The 23,566-nt window shown below is 45.8% G+C and overlaps 2 protein-coding genes and 2 non-coding genes across 5 annotated transcripts; all 4 read left to right on the forward strand.

Moving 5' to 3' along the window:
• Window positions 1-863: 863 nt before the first annotated feature.
• On the forward strand, window positions 864-12,547 carry LOC134056069 (butyrophilin subfamily 2 member A1-like; the record flags this gene model as incomplete). The annotated part of the gene is made up of 11 exons (XM_062512567.1): window positions 864-1,218; window positions 2,367-2,633; window positions 3,388-3,486; window positions 4,610-4,636; window positions 7,144-7,170; window positions 8,779-8,805; window positions 10,519-10,545; window positions 11,002-11,022; window positions 11,160-11,186; window positions 11,829-11,961; window positions 12,166-12,547. Coding segments are annotated over 11 exons (1,392 nt in total), but the record flags the coding sequence as incomplete, so codon positions are not given.
• Window positions 12,534-23,317, forward strand: SLC27A5 (solute carrier family 27 member 5). 2 transcript variants are annotated; one of them, XM_062512534.1, is made up of 10 exons: window positions 12,534-17,103; window positions 18,018-18,227; window positions 18,775-18,933; window positions 19,880-20,004; window positions 20,088-20,282; window positions 21,248-21,338; window positions 21,466-21,664; window positions 21,751-21,848; window positions 22,275-22,405; window positions 23,088-23,317. In XM_062512534.1, the coding sequence occupies exons 1-10, from the start codon at window positions 16,608-16,610 to the stop codon at window positions 23,262-23,264; spliced, it is 1,881 nt and encodes a 626-aa protein (XP_062368518.1). In that variant the 5' UTR covers window positions 12,534-16,607; the 3' UTR covers window positions 23,265-23,317. The 2 variants fall into 2 exon arrangements, with proteins under 2 accessions (XP_062368518.1, XP_062368519.1); XM_062512535.1 differs by lacking the exon at window positions 18,775-18,933.
• TRNAK-UUU (transfer RNA lysine (anticodon UUU)) lies at window positions 15,056-15,128 on the forward strand. The gene has a single exon. It is a non-coding gene; the product is annotated as a tRNA-Lys (tRNA).
• TRNAQ-CUG (transfer RNA glutamine (anticodon CUG)) lies at window positions 15,318-15,389 on the forward strand. Its single transcript has one exon. It is a non-coding gene; the product is annotated as a tRNA-Gln (tRNA).
• Window positions 23,318-23,566: the final 249 nt, after the last annotated feature.

The following is a 23,566-nucleotide window of genomic DNA, read 5'->3' on the forward strand; positions in this document are numbered from 1 at the left end:
TCCTGGATCCTTCCCTTTGTTCCTTTACTTCCCTTTTCCCATTTTGCCATTTTTCCCTTTTCCCCTTTTCCCCTTTTCCCATTCCCCCTTTACCCATTTTTCCCCTTTCCCCTCATTCCCCCCTTTTCCCCATTTTTCCCTTTTTCCCCATGCCCCCTTTTCCCATTTTTCCCCTTTTTCCCCATTTCCCATTCCCCCCTTTCCCCATTTTCCCCATTTTCCCCATTTCCCCATTTTCCCCCATTTTCCCCATTTTCCCCATTTTCCCCATTTTCCCCATTTTCTCCATTTTCCCCATTTTCCCCATTTTCCCCCTTTCCCCCTTTTCCCCTTTCCCTTTATTCCTTTTCCCCCTCCCCCTTTTCCTTTTCCATTTTTTTCCTTTTCCTTCCCCCCTTTTCCCCTTTTCATTTCCCTTTTCCCCCTTTTTCCTTCCCCCACTCATCCCCCTTCCCCTTTTTCCCTTCTCCCCTTTTTTCCCTTTTCCCCTTTTTTCCCTTTTCCCCTTTTTCCCTTTTCCCCCTTTTTGAGCCTTTTTCCTATTTTCTTTTTTCCCTTTTCCCTCCTTTTCCTACTTTCCCTTTTCCCCCTTTTTTCCCTTTTCCCCCTTTATTTATTTTTTCCCTTTGCCCTTTCCCTTTCCCCCTTTTCCACTTTTCCCCTTTTCCCCGTTTCCCCTTTCCCCTTTTTCCGCTTTTCCACTTTTCCCCCTTTTTCCCCATCTTTTCCCTTTTTTCCCTTTTCCATTTTCCTGCTCTTCCCCTTTTTCCTTTTCCCCCTTTTCCCCTTTTTTCCCATTTTTTTCCATTTTTCCCCTCCCCCCCCTTTTCCCCCTTTTCCCACTTTTTTCCCTTCCCCCCCTTTTTTCCCATTTTTCCCCCTTTTTTCCCTTTACCTGCCCTCTCCCTTTTTCCTTCTTTCCCTTTTCCTTTTTTTTCCTTTTCCCTTTCCCCTGTTTTTCCCCCTTTTATCCCTTTTCCCATCCCATTCCCACTTTTTCTCTCCCCATTTCCCACCCTTTCCCAGGATTTTCCCTCTCTCCCCCGAGCCCTTCCCAAGGAATTCCCGACCCCAATTCCCAATTCCCCGATCGCTGGAACTTCTCCTTCCCTGCAGGATCGGGAACGGGATCGGGATTGGGAATGGGATTGGGAACGGGATTGGGAATTCCGACCCCGCTGCTGCTCCTGGTGCTCTCCACGCTCCATCCCATAATAGGTGAGTTTGTGGGGTCAGGAATCAATGGGATTGGAAAGGAAATTTGGGATCAAAATTCTCACGGGAGACGTTATCCCTGCCCCAGGAATGTGGAACCCAAAGAATTTTGGGATTTTGAGCACAAAAAAATTCGGGATATGGGACCCAAAAAAATCTGGGAACACGGGATCCAAAAAATTCTGGAATTCTGGAAGAGTTCCGGAATGTGGAAACCCAAAGAACTCTGGAATATTGAACCCAAAGAATTTTGGGATATAGAATCTGAAAATTTCAGGATATTGATCCCAAGGAATTCCGGGATATTGAACCCAAAGGATCCCGGGAATGTTAAACCCAAAAAATTCTGGAATACGGAAACCTAAAATTTGGGAATATTGAACCTGAATAATTTGGGAATGTGGAACTCCAAGAATTCTGGGATATCGATCCCAAACAGTTTGGGAGTATTGAACCCGAAAATTTCCAGGAATATTTATCCCAAACAATTCCAGGAATATGAAACCTAAAAAATTCAGGAATGTTGAGCCCCCCAAAAAATTTGGGAATATTGAACCAAAAAAATTTGGGAATATCAATCCCAAACACTCCTGGGAGTATTGATCCCAAAGAATTCCAGGAATATTGATCCCAAAAAGTTTTGAGAACATCGATCACAAATAATCTGGGGATATCGGCCCCAAACAATTCGGGAATGCAGGTCCCAAACAATTTGGGAATAATTATCCCGAAAAATTCAGGGATATTGATCCCACAGTCTGGGAGATTCATCCCAAACAATTCCAGGATATTGATCCCAAACAATTCCGGGAATATCGATCCCAAAGAATTCCTGGAATATTGATCCCAAATAATTCTTGCAATATTGATCCCAAACAATCCAGGATATCGATCCCAAAGAATTCCGGGAATATTGATCCCGAACAATTCAGGATATTGATCTCAAATAACTCCTGGAATATTGATCCTAAATAATTCCAGGAATATTGATCCCAAATAATTCTGGGAATATTGATCCCAAACAATCCCAGGATATCAATCCCAAATAACTCCTGGAATATCGATCCCAAACGATTCGGGAATACCGATCCCAAACACTCCTGGCCAGCTCCGAGTGGGAATTCCGGGATTTTTCCCCCTGCGCTCCACAGGGACCATCCCTGAGCCTCTGCTGGTGCTGGAGGGTTCGGAGCGGGCCGGGATCCGGCTCCGGTGCCTCTCGGAGCAACCTTTTCCCGAAATCCGCCTGCTCTGGAGCGGTGCCGACGGCCTCAACCTGACGGGAATTCCGGCTCCCACAGCCGACGGGAACGCTGGCAGCTCGCTGCTGCTCCGGCCAGGATTCGGGAACGCCGCGTCCTGCCGGGCCCTGGATCCCAACCTGGGCACGGCCGCGGAATCGTCCGTGGTCATCGCCGGTGAGACGTCGGGAAACCGGGAATTCTGTCCAGGTTATCCTGGGAATCCGGGAATTCTGTCCAGGTTATCCCAGGAAACTGGGAATTCCATCCCAGTTATCCCGGGAATCCGGGAATTCCATCCAGGTTATCCCGGGAATCCGGGAATTCCGTCCCGGTTATCCCAGGAATCCGGATCCCATTGGGGAAATCCGGAGGGGTTGGGATTTGTTTGGGTTTTTTTCCCGGGTTTTGAGGCGTGGGGAGATCCGGAATTGGTTTTCTGTGGAGTGGGGGATGAGTCAGGGTGGAATTCCCAGTTTGGGATTGGGGAATTCCCGGTTTGGGAGTGGGGGTATTCCCAGTTTGGGATTGGGAAATTCCCAGTTTGGGAATGGGGGAATTCCCAGTTTGGGATTGGGGAATTCCCAGTTTGGGGATGGACTTCCCAGTTGCAGTCTGGAATTCCCAGTTCCCAGACCCAGTTCCCAGTTCCCAGTTCCCAGACCCAGTTCCCAGTTCCCAGTTCCCAGTTCCCAGTTCCCAGACCCAATTCCCAGTTCCCAGTTCCCAGACCCAGTTCCCAGTTCCCAGTTCCCAGACCCAATTCCCAGTTCCCAGACCCAATTCCCAGTTCCCAGCCCCAGTTCCCATTTCCCATTTCCCAGCCCCAATTCCCAGTTCCCAGCCCCAGTTCCCAGTTCCCAGACCCAATTCCCAGTTCCCAGGCCCAGTTACCAGTTCCCAGACCCAATTCCCAGTTTTCCTTTTCCAGACGTTTTCTTCCCTGCCCCGTCCCCATGCCTGGCGCCGTTCCTGCTGCTCCTGCTGCTCGCGCTGAGCCTGGCGCTGGCGGCCGCCTTCCGACTGCGCCGTGAGCCCAATGTTCCCCGATCCCAACGTTCCCAATCCCGACGTTCCCCGATCCCAATGTTTCCCGATCCCAACATTCCCGACATTCCCAGCATTCCCCAATGCCAACGTTCCCCAATCCCGACGTTCCCAACATTCCTGACGTTCCCGTCATTCCCGATGTTCCCCAATCCCGACGTTCCCGACATCCCCGACGTTCCCTGATCCCAACAAATCCCGACGTTCCCCGATCCCAACATTCCCGGCGTTCCCCAATCCAGACGTTCCCCAATCCCCACGTTCCTGACCTTCCCAATGTTCCCCGATCTTGACGTTCCCCGCGTTCCTGACTTTCTTGACATTCCCAACATTCCCAAAATTCCCAAATCTCTGACATTCCCGATGTTCCCAACATTCCCGACGTTCCCCAATCCCAACGTTCCCCAATCCCCGCGTTCCTGACATTCCCCATGTTCCCAACGTTCCCAATGTTCCCCAATCCCGACGTTCCCCAATCCCGACGTTCCCCACATTCCTGATGTTCCTGACATTCCCAACATTCCCAAATCCCTGACATTCCCAACATTCCTGACATTCCCAATGTTCCCTTTTTCCCATTTCCCCTCCTCTTTTCCCATTCCCAAATCCCGGCATTCGCAACATTCCCGACATTCCCGACATTCCCGACGTTCCCTTTTCCCTGCTCACCGCCCCCTTTTCCCATTCCCAAATCCCGACATTCCCAAACCCCAACATTCCCAACATTCCCAACATTCCCAACATTCCCAACATTCCCAACGTTCCCAACATTCCCGACATTCCCAACATTCCCGACATTCCCGACATTCCCTTTTCCCGTTTCTCCCTCTTTCCCCATTTCCCCTCCATTTTCCCCATTTCCCATTTTCCCATTTTATTCACATTAATGAGCCATTAATCACCCATTAATTACCCATTAATTAACTCATTCATGAGCCATTAATCACCCATTAATCACCCATTAATTAACTCATTCATTACCCATTAATCACGAATTAATCACCCATTAACCAGCCATTAATTACCCATTAATCGCTCATTAATTACCAATTAATTAACTCATTAATGAGCCGTTAATGAGCTCTTCCCTCTCCGCGTTTCCCCAGGGAACCGCCGCGCGCTGGCCCAGGACCGTGAGCGCCGTTCATTAATTAATTAATTCATTCATTCATTAATGACGTTAATTAATAACCGCCCTTCATTCTTGTCCCGTGACGTTCAAGTGCCCTTGATTGAGGAATTCATTAATTACTTCATTAATTATTAACGCGTCGGTAATTAATAAATCAATGCTGAAAAATTAAAAAATGCGATAAAGGAAATCAAAATGTGAAATAAAAAATGGGAAATGTGAATTATGGAGTGGGAAATTAAATTTATATGGAAAATATCAAAATTATAAAACGTAAATTAATAAATGTAAATTATCAAATATCAAATATGAATTATGGAGTGGGAAATTAAATTTATACGGAGAATATCAAATAATGAAATGTAAATTAATAAATAAAAATATGAAAATATAAAATATGAATTATGGAATGGGAAATTAAATTTATATGGAAAATATCAAATAATGAAATGTAAATTAAAAAATTAAAAATATCAAATACGAAATATGAATTATGGATTGGGAAATTAAATTTATATGGAGAATATCAAAATCATAAAATGTAAATTAATAAATCAAATATAAAATATAAAATATAAAATATAAAATATAAAATATAAAATATAAAATATAAAATATAAAACATGAATTATGGAATGGCAAATTAAGCTTAAATGGGAAATTTCAAAATTATGAAATGTAAATTAAAAAATATAACAAAGATAAAATATAAAATATAAAATATGAAGTATGGAATGGGAAATTAAATTTATACGGAAAATATCAAAATTAAGAAGTATGAATTATGAATTATGAATTAAATTTTGTGATTTCTATTTTACAAAATGTCAAAATTAATCTTAAAAATTCAATTAATAGCAATATTAAAAATTTAATATAAATATTCCGAATTATGAATTTGAATTCTGAATTATGAATTTAAATTATGAATTCAGTTTTGTAATTTGTTTTTTACAAAATGTGAAATATAAAATATAAAAATATGAATTATGAAATCCGAAATTAAATTTAAATGGAAAATATCAAATAATGAAATGTAAATTAATAAATAAAAATATCAAATATAAAATATGAATTATGGAATGGGAAATGTAATTTAAATGGAAAGTATCAAAATTCTGAAATGTAAATTAAAAAATACAAATATAAAATATAAAATATTAATTAAATAATCCGAAATTTAATTTATATAGAGAATATAAAAATTATGAAACGTAAATTATTAAATGTAAAATATAAAATATTAATTATGAAATCCGAACTTTAATTTAAATAGAAAATATCAAAATTAAGAATTATGAATTATGAATTAAATTTTGTAATTTCTATTTTACAAAATGTCAAATATCAAATATAAAATATGAATTATGAAATGGGAAATTTAATTTAAATGGAAAATATCAAAATTCTGAAAAGTAAATCAAAATTTAAAATGTAAAATATTAATTATGACATGGGAAATTAAATTTATATAGCGAATATAAAATTATAAAATGTAAATTAATAAATAAAAATGTAAAATGTAAAATCTGAATTATGGATTGGGAAATTAAATTTAAAGGGAAAATTTCAAATAATGAAATGTAAATTAATAAATATAAAATATCAAATATCAAATATTAATTTTGGAATTCGAAATTTAATTTAAATAGAAATTATCAAAATTCTGAAATGTAAATTAAATTAAAAATATCAAATATGAAATAAGAATTATGAAATAGGAAATTTAATTTATACGGAAAATATCAAATGAGGAAATGTAAATTGAAAATAAAAATATTAAATATAAAATATGAATTATGAATTGGGGAATTAAATTTAAATTGAAAATATCAAAGTTATAAAATATTAATTATTAAATTTAAAATGTCAATTATTATTGATGGAATGGGAAATTAAATTTAAATGGAAAATATCAAATAATGAAATGTAAATTAATAAATAAAAATATCAAATATCAAATATGAATTATGTAATGGGAAATGTAATTTAAATGGGGAATATCAAAGTTATAAAATGTAAATTATTAAATATAAAATGTCAATTATTAATGATGGAATCGAAAATTTAATTTAAATGGAAAATATCAAATAATGAAATGTAAATTAATAAATAAAAATATCAAATATCAAATATGAATTATTGAACGGGAAATTAAATTTATACTGAAAATATCAAAATTATAAAATGTTAATTAAATAAATAAAAATATCAAATATAAAATATTAATTATGGAATGACAATTTTAATTTAAATGGAGAATATGAAAGTTATAAAATGTCAATTATTAATGATGGAATGGCAATTTTAATTCAAATGGAAAATATGAAAGTTATAAAATATAAATTATTAAATTTCAGAAATCTCCACTGAGTTCTGCGAGTTCCAGAATTCGGAACTGAGGAAATGGAATCGAGTTCAACACCAAGGGGAGCCCAAATTCCCAACCTCGGGAATTTTGTCTGGATCCCAAAATTCTCCAAAATTTTCTTTTTCCTTCCCGAGCAGGAAAATCCCAGCAGCGAATCCAGGAGGGTGAGAGGAGCTCCCGAAATTCCCAAAATTCCTAAAAATTCCCCGAAAAAATTCCCAAATTCCCGTGAAAATCCCAAAAATTCCCAAAATTCCCAAAACTCCTAAAATTCCCCAAATTCCCAAAATTCCCAAAATTCGCCCTGAAAATACCAGAATTCCCCAAAATTCCCCAAATTCCCAAAATTCCCAAAATTCCTAAAATTACCAAAATTCCTAAAATTTCCCAAATTCCAAAAAATTCCCCAAATTCCCAAAATCCCCAAAATTCCCCAAATTCCCAAAATTCCCCAAAAATTCCCAAATTCCCCTGAAAATCCCAGAATTCCCCAAATACCCAATTTCCCCAAATTCCCCAAAATTTCCCCTGAAAATCCCAGAATTCCCCAAATTCCCCAAATTCCCCAAATTCCCAAAATTCCCCTGAAAATCCCGGAAATCCCCAAAATTCCCCAAATTCCCAAAATTCCCAAAATTCCAAAACTCCCCCTGAAAATCCCGGAAATCCCCAAATTTCCCCTAAAAATTCCCAAAATTCCCCTGAAAATCCTGGAATTCCCAAAAAATTCCCCAATTTCCCCAAATTCCCAAACTTCCCAAAAATTCTCCAAATTCCCAAAAAATTCCCCCTGAAAATCCGAGAATTCCCAAAATTCCCCCCAAAATACCTGGAATTTCCAAAATTCCCGTAATTCCCAAAAAATTCCCAAAATTCCCCCTGAAAATCCCGGAATTCCCCAAATTCCCAAAAAATTCCCAAAAACTTCCGAAAATTCCCCATAATATCCAAAATTCCCCCAAATTCCCAGAATTCCCGAAATTCCCAAAATTCCCCTGAAAATCCCGGAATTCCCCGAAATTCCCAAAATTTCCTAAAATTCCCAAAAATTCCCCAAATTCCCAGAATTCCTCAAAAAAATCCCCAAAAATTCCCGGAATTCCCAAAAATTCCCAAAAATTCCCCAAAAAATTCCCAAAATTCCCAAAATTCCCAAAATTCCCCAAATTACAAAAAAAAAATCCCAAAATTTCCCTGAAAATCCCGGAATTCCCAAAATAATCCCAAAATTCCCAAAATTCTCCAATTTCCCCAAATTCCCAAAATTCCCAAAATTCACACAAGTCCCCTGAAAATCCCGGAATTCCCAAAATTCCCCCCAAAATTCCCCAAATTTCCCCCAAAAATTCCCCAAATTCCCCAAAATTGAAAAAAAATTCCCAAAATTCCCAAAATGCCCCCTGAAAATTCCCAGAATTCCCCCCCAAAAAAATCCCCAAATTCTCCTGGAATTCCCAAATATTCCCCCGAAAATCCCAAAAATTCCCCCAAAAATTCCCCCCAAAATTCCCCCAAAAATTCCCAAATTCCCAAAACATTCCCAGAATTCAACCAAAAATTCCGGAATTCCCAGAATTCCCCCGCAAAAAAAAAAAAAAAAAATCCCCAAATTTCCCGGAATTCCTAAAAAATTCCACCCGGAAATTCCCCAAATTCTCCCCTAAATAAATAAATTAATAAATATCCTTCCCAAAATTCCCCGATTTCCCCCGAAATTCCAGATTTTTCCCCGGGAATTTTGGGAATTTTCCCTCTGATCCCGATTCTTGCAGAGATCGAGGAGCTCCGGATGGAACTGGGTAAGTGGCGCCATTAATTAGTAATTAATAACCCATGATTAATTAATTAATTATTAGCCCCTAATTAATCTATTAGGCCCTAATTAATAAGTTATTAGCCTTTAATTAATCAATTATTAGCCCCTAATTAATCCGTTGTTAGCCTTTAATTAATCAATTATTAGCCACTAATTAATAAGTTATTAGCCTTTAATTAATCAGTTATTAGCCCCTAATTAATAAATTATTAGCAGGCAAAAATTATTTTTTCATTAAAGCAGACAAATTAATTATTTATTAGATAAATAAATCATTCAAGCAGGCAGATTAATCATTTATTAGATTAGTAAATCATTAAAGCAGGAAAATTAATTAATTATTAGATTAATAAATCATTAAAGCAGGAAAATTAATTATTTATTAGATGAATAAATCATTAAAGCAGGCTAATTAATTAATGATTAGACTGCGATTAATTAACTCTTCATTAGACATGGACTGATTGATTATTTATTACCCAGACTCTCATTAATTATTAAACTCAATTAATTCCCTTATTTTGCTTATTCAAATTATTCGCTTCCCTCAATTATGAACTCTTAGACTGGAACTAATTAATTAATTAATTAATTAATGATTTCTGGTTCTGTTTTTTTTTTTCCAGAGGAGGTGACGGAAAAATTCCAGAGGGGTAAAAATTCCAAATCCGGCATTAAAAAACCTGATTAATTCATTAATTAATTAATTGAAAATTAATTTGGATTAATTGGATAATTCCTATTAATTGAAAATTAATTAGGATTAATGGGATAATTCCAATTAATTGAAAAATAATTAGGATTAAGTGAATAATTAAAATTAACTGAAAATTAATTAGGACTAATTGAATAATTCCAATTAATTGGAAATTAATTTGGATTAGTTCGATAATTCAAATTAATTGGAAATTAATTTGGATTAATTGGATAATTCCAATTAATTGAAAATTAATTAGGATTAATGGGATAATTCCAATTAATTGAAAATTAATTAGGATGAATTGAATAATTAAAATTAATTGAAAATTCTTCAGGAGTCTGAATTAATTTTCTAACAAGAAATTATTATTAATATTATTATTATTATTATTATTATTATTATTATTATTATTAATGTTATTAATGTTATTAATGTTATTATTAATGTTATTATTATTGATATTCCTATCATTATCATTATCATTGCTAATTAATTCCAGATCATTTATTATTTTAATTATCGGTGTTATTAGCTCTAATATCGCTAATTAATTCCGGATCATTTACTATTATTACTATTGTTATTACTATTATTATTATTACTGTTAGTATTATTACTATTATTATTACTATTATCAATATTATTATTACTACTATTGTTATTGTTATTAATAATTATAGTAGTAATAATAATAATAATCACAGTGTTACTATTACTGTTGCTATTATTATTTCATTATTATCATTATTGCTATTATTACTATTATTATTGCTGTTATTATTTTATTATTATTATTTTTTATTATTACTATTATTATTGTTATTAAAATTACCCTTATTATTATTATTACAATTACTGTCATAATTTCAATTATAATTTTTAATGTTGTTTATTATTTGTTTCATTTCTCTGATTGTTGCCGGCTGTAATTAATAACGGCTCTAATGAATTTCGTTAATGACCTCGGATCAATCCCGATCCCCATTTCCTTCGCAGAGAGTCGGGAAATGGCGGCGACCATCGGTGAGGGAATTCTGGGAATTCTGGGAATTCTGGGAATTCCGGGAATTGTGGGAGTTCCGGGAATTCCGGGCGTTATGGGAATTATGGGAATTGTGGGAATTCCGGGAATTCCGGGACTTCTGGGAATTGTGGGAATTCCGGGAATTCTGGGAATTGTGGGAATTGTAGGAATTCTGGGAGTTCTGGGAATTTGGGAATTTAGGTGTTTGGGATTTGGGGAATTGCAGAAATTTTGGGGTTTGGGGGAATTTCAGGAATTTGGGGTATTTGGTGCCACAGGTGTCACTCAGGTTTCACTCATGTGTCCCTCACCTGTCCCAGGCCTGTCCCTCACCTGTCTCAGGTGTCACTCAGGTGTCACTCCGGTGTCAGTCCAGTGTCCCACCCCTGTCCCACCCCTGTCCCTCACCTGTCCCAGGTGTCCCCTCTCCGTCACCTTTCCCGTTTCTCTTCCAGAGCTGCTCCAGGCCCAGCTCGGTGAGTGGCCCCGCCCCCCACCTGTGACGTAATCAGAGTGAGCTGCCGCTAATGAGCGAGAATGAGCGTGGCCATTAAGGGTCACTCATTAACGAGGATTCATTAACGCTCGTTAATTAGCGCTCCTTCCCACACAGACTTCCGGCACGCTCAGAGCTACGCAGGTGAGTCCGGCCCAAATCATCGTCATCGTCATCATCATTATCATCATCATCATCATCATCGTCGTCGTCATCGTCATCGTCATCCTCATCATCATCCTACTTCTCCATTTCCTTTTCCAACGATATCCCCGCGATATCCCCGCGATATCCCCACGATATCCCGCGATATCCCCACGATATCCCGCGATATCCCGCAATATCCCCGCGATATCCCGTGATATCCCCGCGATATCCCACGATAGCCGCGATATCCCCATGATATCCCCGCAATATCCCGCGATATCCCCGCGATATCCCGCGATATCCCCGCAATATCCCCGTGATATCCCACGATATCCCACGATATCCCACGATACCCCGCGATATCCCCACGATATCCCGCGATATCCCGCAATATCCCCGCGATATCCCGTGATATCCCCGCGATATCCCGCAATATCCCACAATATCCCTGCGATATCCCCGCGATATCCCACGATAGCCGCGATATCCCCATGATATCCCCGCAATATCCCGCGATATCCCCGCGATATCCCGCGATATCCCCGCAATATCCCCGTGATATCCCACGATATCCCACGATATCCCACGATACCCCGCGATATCCCCACGATGTCTCACGGCGCCCTCTCCCCTCCGCAGTGTCACTGACCCTGGAGCGGCATTGCCGGGCCCCGGCCGTGGCTCGGGAAGGCTTTTCCCGAGGGAAGCACTACTGGGAGGTGGAGCTGGGCCAGGAGCCGGCCTGGGAGCTGGGGGTGCTGGACCAGCAAACCCGCAATGCCCTGCGGCGTTCCCAGAGGGATTCCCATCGGGATTCCCTGCAGGATTCCCTGCAGGATTCCCATCAGGATTCCCATCACGATTCCCATCACGATTCCCATCGGGATTCCCTGCGGGATTCCCAGCACGATTCCCATCGGGATTCCCATCACGATTCCCATCGGGATTCCCATCACGATTCCCATCAGGATTCCCATCGGGATTCCCTTCAGGATTCCCCACCCTCCATGCCCCAGGACAGGCCTGCAGTGCTGCGGTATTCCCAGGGGGAATTCCGGCTGCCGGGAGGGAAGCTGCTCAGGAATTCCGGGCGCTGCCGCGTGCTCGGCGTGCTCCTGGACCAGGAGCGTCGCCTCCTCTCCTTCTTCGACGCCGAGGAAAAGCGACGCCTGGGATCCGTGGCCCTGGAAACGCCCGGGAATCTCTTCCCGTTCTTCAGCCCGGCACGCGCCGGGAATTCTCCGGGGATCCGGAGGTGCCGGGACCAGTCGCCACTGGAAACAGAATTCATGTCCGGACAGGGAATTGCGGCCGATTCCGTGTCCCACGTGTCCCTCCGCCCTCCAATGAATTCCTGAGCCGGCGTTCCGAGCATTCCCGCTGCGGCGTTCCGGGAATCCCCAAAGCTCAGCCGTGAGCCTGGCAGAAATCATAAAGGAAATTAACATTGAGATATTCAAATCACCGCCTTTAAATATTCAAATTAACCCCGACCCAAACTGCCATTTAAATATTCATGTCAGTCCCATCCAATATTCCAATTCTTCCCATTCAATATTCCAGTTATTCCCATTAAATATTCCAATTCTTCCCATTAAATGTTCCAATTATTCCCATTAAATGTTCCAATTATTCCCATTAAATGTTCCAATTCTTCCCGTTAAATATTCCAATTATTCCCATTTTAATGTTCCAATTCTTCCCATTCAATATTCCAATTCTTCCCATTAAATATTCCAATTATTCCCATTCAATATTCCAGTTATTCCCATTTTAATGTTCCAATTCTTCCCATTCAATATTCCAGTTATTCCCATTTTAATGTTCCAATTCTTCCCATTCAATATTCCAGTTATTCCCATTTTAATGTTCCAATTATTCCCATTAAATATTCCAATTATTCCCATTTCAATATTTGAATTATTCCCATTAAATATTTGAATTATCCCCATTTCAATATTTGAATTATTCCCATTTCAATATTCCAATTATTCCCATTTCAGTATTCCAATTATTCGCATTTATAAATTGAAGAATTGTGAAGAAAATTGTTCAGTGCGGGTTCAGAGTTTTGTCTGATTGATGAGGTTAAAAAGAAAATAAAAACAAAGTTTGAAAGAAAAAAAAATGTGAGATAAAAAATAGGAATTGTGAGATAAAAAATGGGAATTGTGAGATAAAAAAAAAAAAAATCCCAAAAAAATCCCCAATCCGCGTTCCAGGTGGGACAAAAATCCCCAAAAAAATCCCAAAAAAATCCCAAAACAATCCCAAAGAAATCCCAAAGAAATCGCAAAAATATCCCCAAAAATACCAAAAAAATCCCAAAGAATCCCAAAGAAATCTCAAAAAAATCCCAAAGAAATCCCAAAAAAATCCCCAAACAAATCCCCAAAAATTCACAAATAAATCCCAAAGAAATCAAAAAAATCCCCAAGAAGTCTCAAAAAAATCCCAAAGAAATCCCAAAAAATATCCCCAAAATATCCCCAAAAAGATCCCCAAAAATAAAAAAAAAATCCCCAAGAAATCCCCAAAAATAAAAAAAAAATCCCCAAGAAATCCCCAAAAATCCCAAAAGAATCCCAAAGAAATCCCAAAGAAATCCCCAAGAAATCCCAAAATAAATCCCAAAGAAATCCCAAAAAATATCCCCAAAATAAATCCCAAAAAATCCCAAAAAAATCCCCAAAAAGTCCCAAAACAATCCCAAAAATATCCCCCAAAAATCCCAAAGAAATCCCAAAATAATCCCCCAGAAATCCCAAAATAATCCCAAAATAATCCCCAAAAAATTCCAGAAAAATCCCAAAAAAATCCCCAAAAAATCTCAAAAAATCCCCAAGAAATCTCAAAAAAATCCGCAAAAAATCCCAAAAAGTCCCAAAAAATCCCCAAGAAATCTCAAAAAAATCCCAAAATATCAAAAAAAAAATCCCCAAGAAATCCCAAAAAAATAATTTAAAAAAAAAGCCAAAAATATCCCCAAAAAATCCCAAAAAATTTCCCAAAATAAATCCCAAAAAAATCCCAAAAAATCCCAAAGAAATCCCAAAATAATTCTCCAATCTGTATTCCAGGTGGGAGAAAAATCCCAAAAAAATCCCCAAAAAATCCCAAAGAAATCCCAATAAATCCGCAAAACATCCCATATAAATCCCAAATAAATCCCCAACAAATCCCAAAATAAATCCCATATAAATCCCCAGTAAATCCCAATAAATCCCAATAAATCCCAATAAATCCCAATCAATCCCAATCAATCCCAATCAATCCCAATAAATCCCAATCAATCCAAATCAATCCAAATCAATCCCAATCAATCCCAATCAATCCCAATCAATCCAAATCAATCCAAATCAATCCCAAACCATCCCAAATCCATCCCAATCCATCCAAATCCATCCCAATCAATCCAAATAAATCCCAGTCAATCCCAATCAATCCCAATCAATCCCCAATCAATCGCAATCAATCGCAATCAATCGCAATCAATCCCCAATCAATCGCAATCAATCCCAATCAATCCAAATCAATCCCAATCAATCCCAATCAATCCCCAATCAATCCCAATCCATCCCAATCAATCCCAATCAATCCCAATCCATCGCAATCAATCCAAATCAATCCCAATCAATCCCAATCAATCCCCAATCCATCCCAATCCATCGCAATCAATCCCAATCCATCGCAATCAATCGCAATCAATCCCCAATCCATCCCAATCCAATCGCAATCCATCCCAATCCATCCCGTTGGCAGCGGGGCCGTGTCCGGGCCCGTCCCTGCTCCGGCCGTGGCGCTGCCGGGTTTCTCATTTGCCCTGTCCCGAATCACCACGAGCTTTTCCGAACGCGGTGCTCGGGGCCCGGATAGCTCAGTCGGTAGAGCATCAGACTTTTAATCTGAGGGTCCAGGGTTCAAGTCCCTGTTCGGGCGAGCCGCTCTCCTTTAGTTTTCTTTTTTGTTTTCTTTCTTTTTTTGTTTTTTTTTTTTTCCCGTTTTTTCCCCTTTTTCCAGCCCAAACTCGGGGGTTCCTCCCCCCGCTCCCCCCGCTCCCCCCACACCGGGGGTCTCTTTTTCGTGGCGGAGGGAGTGGCGCATGGCCCGGGGAGCGTAGCGCCGGCCGGTCCCATGGTGTAATGGTGAGCACTCTGGACTCTGAATCCAGTGATCCGAGTTCGAATCTCGGTGGGACCTTATGCTGCGCTTTATTTTACTTATTTTTTGTTTTTAATGGGGTGGGTGGTTTCAGGGCACATTCTCCGACGTGACGCTGCGTGACGTCATCCCGCGTGGGGACACCCCGTGTGACACACCCCCCTCCTCCACGTGAGCGGTGGCGCTTTGAACCGAGCTGACCCCAAAATTGCGAAATCCCCTCCCCGGAGCAAAGGGCGGTGCCGCACACCTTGTCCCCGGCTGCTGCCCAAAAAACATCCCCGGGGTGCCGGGGTTGGGATGGGGCGGCAGCGAATGGGACGCGAAGGTGGGGCCGTGCCCGCGCCGCTGGTTTTTGGGGAAGGAACGGGAGATTTCTGATCTTTCCACATGCGCTGCTGGAAAAGTCCCCTTCGTGCGGCGGGGAAGGGGCGCAAAACCCCGGAGCTGAAGGGAGGAAGATAAAAAAATTCTCCACCCCCCCAAAAAAAAAAAAAAAAAAAACTGGACGGGAAGGGTTGGAGAGTTTGGAGAGCTGGGGTTTGCATCAAAATAAAAATGAAGGCCAAGGGGGATTTCCTGGTATTGTACAAAGGGATGTTCGAAAATTTGGGGTCATTTGGGGAATTTGGGGTTCCACGGAGATGGGAAAGGGGGCAGGAGCCCACCTGCCCACCAGGTGTGGCTGGAGCTGCTTTCGGTGCTGCTCGCGAAGCTGAGGGGGGGGTGGAAGGAGGGACAGACACACGGACACAGGGACAGGCAGACAGAAGGACAGACAGACAGAGCCTGGCTTGTGGATGGATGGCAACTGTCCAGTCCAGAAGGATATGTGTGTCCAGGCTGGATGGCCGGACAGATGGACAGATGGACAGATGGACAGATGGACAGCCGGACAGAGGGACAGCTGGGGTGGAGGAGGCCAGATGGACACACAGACAGGTGTGATGGCAGAGGCCAGCCAGCCAGACGGACAGCCGGGGGTGGCAGAGACCACAGAACCACCCAGCCACGGGAGCTTGCTGCCTACAGAGCCACACCCGGGGGCGGGGAAGGGAAAACCAGAAAAGAAAAAAAAAAAAAAAAAAGAAAAAAAAGAAAGGGGAAAAGAAGGCAGGAAAGCAAACAAACACCGCAGCACCAAAGAGCAGTGAACTCCGGCCCCCGGCTGCGCCACAACCCTGGCACGGCCGGGCCAAAGGTCAGCCGGGCGGACCTTGGCCACCGGCACCGCGCTACCGCCGGTGCTCCGTGGCCATGGCGGTGCCGGGGGTCCTCGTGGCCGCCGTGGCCGGGCTCCTGCTGGTCCTGCTGCTGCTCCCCACGGCCACGGCCCGGCTGTCGCCGTTCCTGTGGCAGGACCTGGCGTTCTGCACCACCATGGTGCGGTCATCGCTGCGGTGCCGCCGACGCCTGTCCCGCCGTCCTGCCATCACCTTGCTCGACGTGTTCCGGCAGCACGCCCTGCACCGGCCCCGCCGGCCCCTGCTGCGTTTCCAGGATGAGATTTACACCTTCGAGGATGTGGAACGGGCCAGCAACCGGGCAGCATGGGCCCTGTCGCGGCTCCTGGGGCCGCAGAGCGGCCGCACGGTGGCCGTGTTCCTGCCCAACGAGCCGGCCTACGTGTGGACGTGGCTGGCGTTGGCCAAGCTGGGCTGCGCCATGGCCTGCCTCAACTGCAACGTGCGGGGCCGGGCGCTGCGGCACGCGCTGCAGGCTGCCCAGGCCGCCCTGGTGTTGGCCAGCCCCGGTGAGAGGGGACGGCGGCACGCGCGGGGGGATCTGGGGAACCGGGGCGCTGCGGTCACCGGGGCCGCCGTGCGTCTCCGGTGACAGGGAGTGGGGGGGAGGTTGGTCGGGGGGCTGGGGGGACTGCGCTGTTCCGGGGGTGCGGCCACCAAGGCCACTGTGGTCCTTGCTGGCCGTGGTGAGTGGACGTGTGTCAGTGTCCCTTAATGTGTCACTGTCCCTTCGTGTGTCACTGTCCCTCCGTGTGTGTCATTGTCCCTCCGTGTGTGTCACACCTTGACACGTGACTGTTCCCATGTGTCAATCCCTGGGTGCACCCGTGGGGTTGGGGCTCCCTTAGGGGTGATCGGGGTCCCAGTTTGGAGTGACTGTGGGGTCTGACTGAATGGGACCCCCCTTTTGGGGTGCTCAGGGCATCCCTTGGGCCATTTTGGGGGATCTGGGGGGTCACAGACCCCCTTTTGGGATGCTCAGGGTGCCCACCTGGGCTCTCAGGGCTCCTGCATGGGACTCACTGGGTGCCCAGAATCCCTGGTGCCCATCCTGGATCTTTGGGGTGCTCACATGGTCATGATTCATATCTGGGACACGTCCGGTGTATACCTGGGGTGCTTTGGGCACCTGTTTGGGATTTCTGGGGTGCCCACCTGGCCAGGTGCCCATTTGGGGGCGCCTTGGGTGTGGCCACCTGGCACATGATTGCTGGGATGCCCAGCTGATGGCCGTCCCAATTTGGGGTACCCATGGTGCCCATTTGGGATACCTGTGGTGCCCACCTAGGAACCTTGGCCCATCCGTGACTCCATGGGTGCCCACCTGCCCAGGTGCCCATTTCAGGCTCCCTCAGGGGCACCCCCCCAGCCCTTGGTGTCCCCTCCCCAAGGACCCCATGGGACCTTCCCCGTGTCCCCGCAGAGCTCCGGGAGGCTGTGGAGGAGGTGCTGCCCGACCTGGAGCACGACGGCATCCGCGTTTTCTACCTGAGTTCGGAGTCACCCACACCAGGCGTTGAGGCGCTGCTCTCCGCTATCGAGGCAGCCCCCGACGAGCCCCCGCCTGCCCGGTACCGCGCCGGTGTCACCGCCAACTCCAAGGCCATGTACATCTACACCTCCGGCACCACCGGTGAGCCGGGGCATCTCCCAGGGTTTGCCCTGGAGGAATGGGAGGAGATGGAGTGGGTGGAGAGGATGGGTGGATTGGAGGGGTCTGGGGCAGTCTTTTGTGCAGCCCTGACCGTCACGGCTCCACCTGGACCAGATGTGTCCTGGCTGTGTCCATGGGAGGGTCACCCACCATGAGCCTGGGCTTGTCCTCCTTGGGGTGGGATCTCTGTGGTCAGCCCTCAGTCCAAGCCAGGTCCAACCCCTGACCATCGCAGCTCTGCCTGGGCCAGGTGTGTCCTGGCTGTGCCCACGTGGGCAGGGCAGCACAGGCAGCTTGGAGGGGTCAGGAGGGGTTTTCCTCCAGCCCTGACCATCACGGCTCCACCTGGACCAGGTGTGTCCTGGCTGTGTCCCTGGGAGGGTTGCGCGTCACTCCCTGGATGATCACCTGGACAAGGTTCCGCATGGCTCATCCAACAGGGGACAAAGACCCCCAGCTGCAGAGGGCTTTGCTCCCCCCTCTCCACCCCAGGACCCCCAGTCCCAGCAGCCGTTGTCCCCCTCAGGGCTGCCCAAGGCCGCGGTGATCACGGAGATGAAGCTGATGATGGTGGCCAGCCTGGGCCGGATCTGCGGCCTGCAGGCCAACGACGTCGTCTACACCACGCTGCCACTCTACCACTCAGCCGGGCTGCTGGTTGGGGTCGGGGGGTGCCTCGACGTCGGTACGAAACCCCCATGCCACGGGGATGGGAACTGGAGAGATGGGAGGGATGGAGAGATCAATAAAAAGGATGGATGGATGGATGGATGGATGGATGGATGGATGATGGATGGATGGATGATGGATGGATGGATGGATGGATGGATGGATGATGGATGGATGGATGGATGGTTGGATGGATGATGGATGGATGGATGGATGGATGATGGATGGATGATGGATGGATGGATGGATGGATGGATGATGGATGGATGGATGGATGGATGGATGATGGATGGATGGATGGATGGATGGATGATGGATGGATGGATGATGGATGGATGGATGGATGGATGATGGATGGATGATGGATGGATGATGGATGATGGATGATGGATGGATGGATGATGGATGATGGATGGATGGATGGATGATGGATGGATGGATGATGGATGGATGGATGATGGATGGATGGATGATGGATGGATGGATGGATGATGGATGGATGGATGGATGGATGATGGATGATGGATGATGGATGGATGGATGGATGATGGATGGATGATGGATGGATGGATGGATGATGGATGGATGGATGGATGGATGGATGATGGATGGATGGATGGATGATGGATGGATGGATGGATGGATGATGGATGGATGGATGATGGATGGATGGATGATGGATGATGGATGGATGGATGGATGATGGATGGATGGATGGATGATGGATGGATGGATGGATGGATGATGGATGATGGATGGATGGATGGATGATGGATGGATGGATGATGGATGGATGGATGGATGATGGATGATGGATGATGGATGGATGATGGATGGATGGATGGACGGATGGATGGATGGATGGATGGATGATGGATGGATGATGGATGGACAGATGGTGGCTGTAGAACAGGCCTCTAGATAACGGGGTGTGTTCCTCATCCCCATGCTGTGTCCCCCAGGTGCCACCTGCGTCCTGCGCTCCAAGTTCTCCGCCTCCCAGTTCTGGTCCGACTGCCGGCGCTACAACGTCACCGTCATCCAGTACGTGGGCGAGCTCATGCGTTACCTGTGCAACACGCCCCAGGTGAGGCCACAACACCCCCCTGAGGGCTCAGCAACGCTCTGGGCACAGCCCGAGGTGGCCCCTGTCCCTTTGTCACCCCCCAGCGTGCCGATGACCACGAGCACGGCGTGCGCATGGCCCTGGGCAACGGCATGAGGGCCGAGGTGTGGAAGGAATTCCTGCGGCGCTTCGGGCCCGTGGCCGTCTGTGAGTTCTACGGGGCCACGGAGGGCAACGCCGGCTTCATCAACTACACCGGGAAGGTCGGGGCCGTGGGCAGGGCCAACAGGTTCCTCCAGGTGAGCAGGTGCTCCTCAGGATGGGGCACTGGGGATGGCGCCAGTGACGAGGGGATGGCACCGGTGACAAGGGGATGGTGCCTGTGATGAGGGGATGGCACCAATGATGAGGTGATGGTGCCGGTGAAAAGGGGATGGTGCCTGTGAGGAGGGGATGGCACCAGTGATGAGGGGATGGCAATGGTGACGAGGCAATGGTGCTGGTGATGAGGGGATGGCACCGGTGACACAGGGACGGCGCCGATGCCTTGAGGGGGCCTGACGCAGCAGCACAGGTTGGGTTTCAGCCGAGTGAAGGGGTCTTGGATGCACCTCTTGAGGGTGGAGCCAACAGTGACATCGCCAGGGGAAGTCACCCCGTCTGTCAGGTTGGGCTGGCACAAAAGCAGAGTCCCCAGAACCTCCTTTTTACACCCAAAATGAGTCCCCTCCACCTGGCTGGTCAACACTGAGTGAACAGTGTTGACTTGCAGCCTGGTTTTGAGGTGTCCATGGGGACCTGGTCACGTCTGTGCCACCACCCACCTATTGAACAAAAGTTGCAAAAATCTGATTTTTTTCCCCCCGTTTTCCCCCGTCGTGTTGTCCCACAGCTCCCTGATTTAGAAGGTCCCACCATGAGTTCATTCACGTTTTGAATGGATCAGATTAAACCTTATTTAAATGGGTTTCACCGAGATTTCATTTTAATGATTTCAACGAAAATATTTAACATAAAGATAATTAAAAACAAATGGTTGGGGCAAACGGATAAATTAAGGACAATTAAAACCAAAATGTTGGGGACAAACGGACAAATTCAAGACAATTAAATATTTTTAATGCTCAGAAGGTCAGTTTTGGGCGGGGACATTCCCAGGTGTGTTCCCAGGGGGTGGAACAGACCAATCACAGCACACCACACCTGACACTGGACGGAAATTCTCCTCCCTGTTTTGAATCCCGGGTTTCTCCCTCCCCTGCAGCTCTTGGCTCCCTTCGAGCTGATCCGCTACAACGTGGAGGAGGACGAGCCCGTGCGCGACGAGCGAGGGCTCTGCATCCCCGTCCGAGCTGGTAAGGGATGCACCAAACCCACCTCTCAGCCCTGACCACTGCTGTCCGGGCCACTGGAAGCCACCAGAAACCTCTGGAAGAAGCCAAGGCAGGGGTTGAGCAGCCTCCAATCCTCCCCTCCCCGAAGGTGAGACGGGGCTGCTGGTGGTCAAAATCACCAAGAACACACCGTTCCACGGCTACGCCGGTGACTCACAGAAGACAGAAAAGAAAATCCTCAGGGACGTCTTGGCCAAAGGCGATGCCTTCTTCAACAGCGGCGACCTCCTCATGATGGACAGTGAGAGGTTCATCTACTTCCAGGACCGCGTCGGCGACACTTTCCGGTAATTCCAGCGGCTCCAGTGTGCACCCCAGTGGTTGGTGCCTGCCCAAATCCACCCTTCACAGCTCCGTGCTTTCTCCTCCCCAGCTGGAAAGGGGAGAATGTGGCCACGACCGAGGTGGAGGCCACGCTGGCCTTGGTGAGCTTCATCCAGGAGGTCAACGTCTATGGCGTGGCCGTGCCGGGTGAGTCCCACCAAAATCAGGACCTGGGGTGGTTTGAGGCATCCGAGAAGGTTCAAAATGGACTTTTATCACCTAGAGTTGTTTCGAGCACAAAACATCCCCCACAACGGCCCAAGGATCCCCCCAAAAAATGACAAAACAGGAGCTGATTGCCCAAAGCAAGTGTCAGGTGCTGGGCTGGGACCATGTGGCCACAAAAGAGACCAAAATAGGAAACGTTCACCCAAAATGAGCACCCGCTGTCGTTCTGGGTACACGCTGTGCCTCCACCACCAACCCAGCGGCCTCGGTGGTGCCCAAACTGGGACAGACCCACCCAAAACACTTTTGGCCACACAACAACCTCCCCCCCCATCAGCCATGAGGGCCTCAGGAAGACTCCAAGGAGTTTTGGTAGCCCTGGGTGACCGCGGGTGATGTTCGCAGGGTGCGAGGGCCGCTGTGGCATGGCCGCCGTGCGCCTCAAGGCCGGGGCCTCCTTCGACGGTGACAAACTCTACGCCTTCACACGGGACACGCTGCCCTCCTACGCCGCCCCCCGCTTCATCCGCATCCAGGTCAGTCCCTGGAGGACTCTGGGGGGGCTTGGGATGAGGATGATGCGGCGCGATCCAGGGAAAATTTGATTTAAAAGGGATCGAAATCTGCCCTAAAATCGCACTAAAAACGGCCAAAAAAAGAGCGCTCTTAAAATCTGCACTGAAGCACCCAAATTGGCCAAAATGCCAAGGATTTCTGGGGAGAGTACTCATAAGGAATTCCAAAAGAAATCTGGCTTTAAATGGCAAAAAAAAAAATCCTTAAAAATCCTCTCCAAAAAATCTGGGAGCAGCCAGTCATGGCAGGATGGAGTAATGGAATGGTTTGGGTGGGAGGCGATTTTAGAGCAGGAATCATGGAATGATTTGGGTGGGAGGGGATTTTAGAGCAGGAATTATGGAATGGTTTGGGTGGGAGGGGATTTTAGAGCAGGAATCGTGGAATGGTTTGGGTGGGAAGGGTCACTCAGTACCGACACCACGGTCACCCTGTGCCAGTGGCGTCCTGCTGGGCAAATGGGGGTTCCCCAATTCCCAATGTCTCTGTCCCCATTCCCTCTGTCCCTGTCCCCACTCCCTCTGTCCCTGTCCCCAATCCCAATGTCCCTGTCCCCAATCTCTCTGTCCCTGTCCCCACTCCCTCTGTCCCTGTCCCCAATCCCAATGTCCCTGTCCCCAATCCCACTGTCCCTGTCCCCAGGACGCCCTGGAGATCACAGGCACCTTCAAGCAGTGCAAGAGCAACCTGGTCAAGGAGGGCTTTGATCCCGGTGCCATCCGGGACCCCCTGTTCTTCCGTGACGATTCCCGCAGATCCTATGCGCCCCTCACTCCCGAAACCTTCGCCGCCATCCAGGACATGAAGCTCAATCTCTAGCAGCTCTTCCGGGGCACTCATGGCCCCGGGCTAATTAGCAACGGCTAATTTGGGGTTAATCAAGCAACTTTGGGGTTCTTTCGGGGAGGTTTGAACCATGCTGGAGCAGGAGGAGGGCGATGGGTTGGTGAGACCCCGCACCGGTGCTTCTGTAATGGGAAAATTAAATTAAAACTGAAATTCCCATTTTTTCGGCTGCCGGGTTTTGGGGGTTGGACTCGGTTGTTTTCCCTCCTGGAAGGGGCGGGTGATGTCCCCGATCCTGGCTCTGGGGATCAAGATTTTGGTCCTTGTTTGATTTG

Source organism: Cinclus cinclus, chromosome 38 (assembly GCF_963662255.1).
Source record: "Cinclus cinclus chromosome 38, bCinCin1.1, whole genome shotgun sequence".
Taxonomy (NCBI): domain Eukaryota; kingdom Metazoa; phylum Chordata; class Aves; order Passeriformes; family Cinclidae; genus Cinclus; species Cinclus cinclus.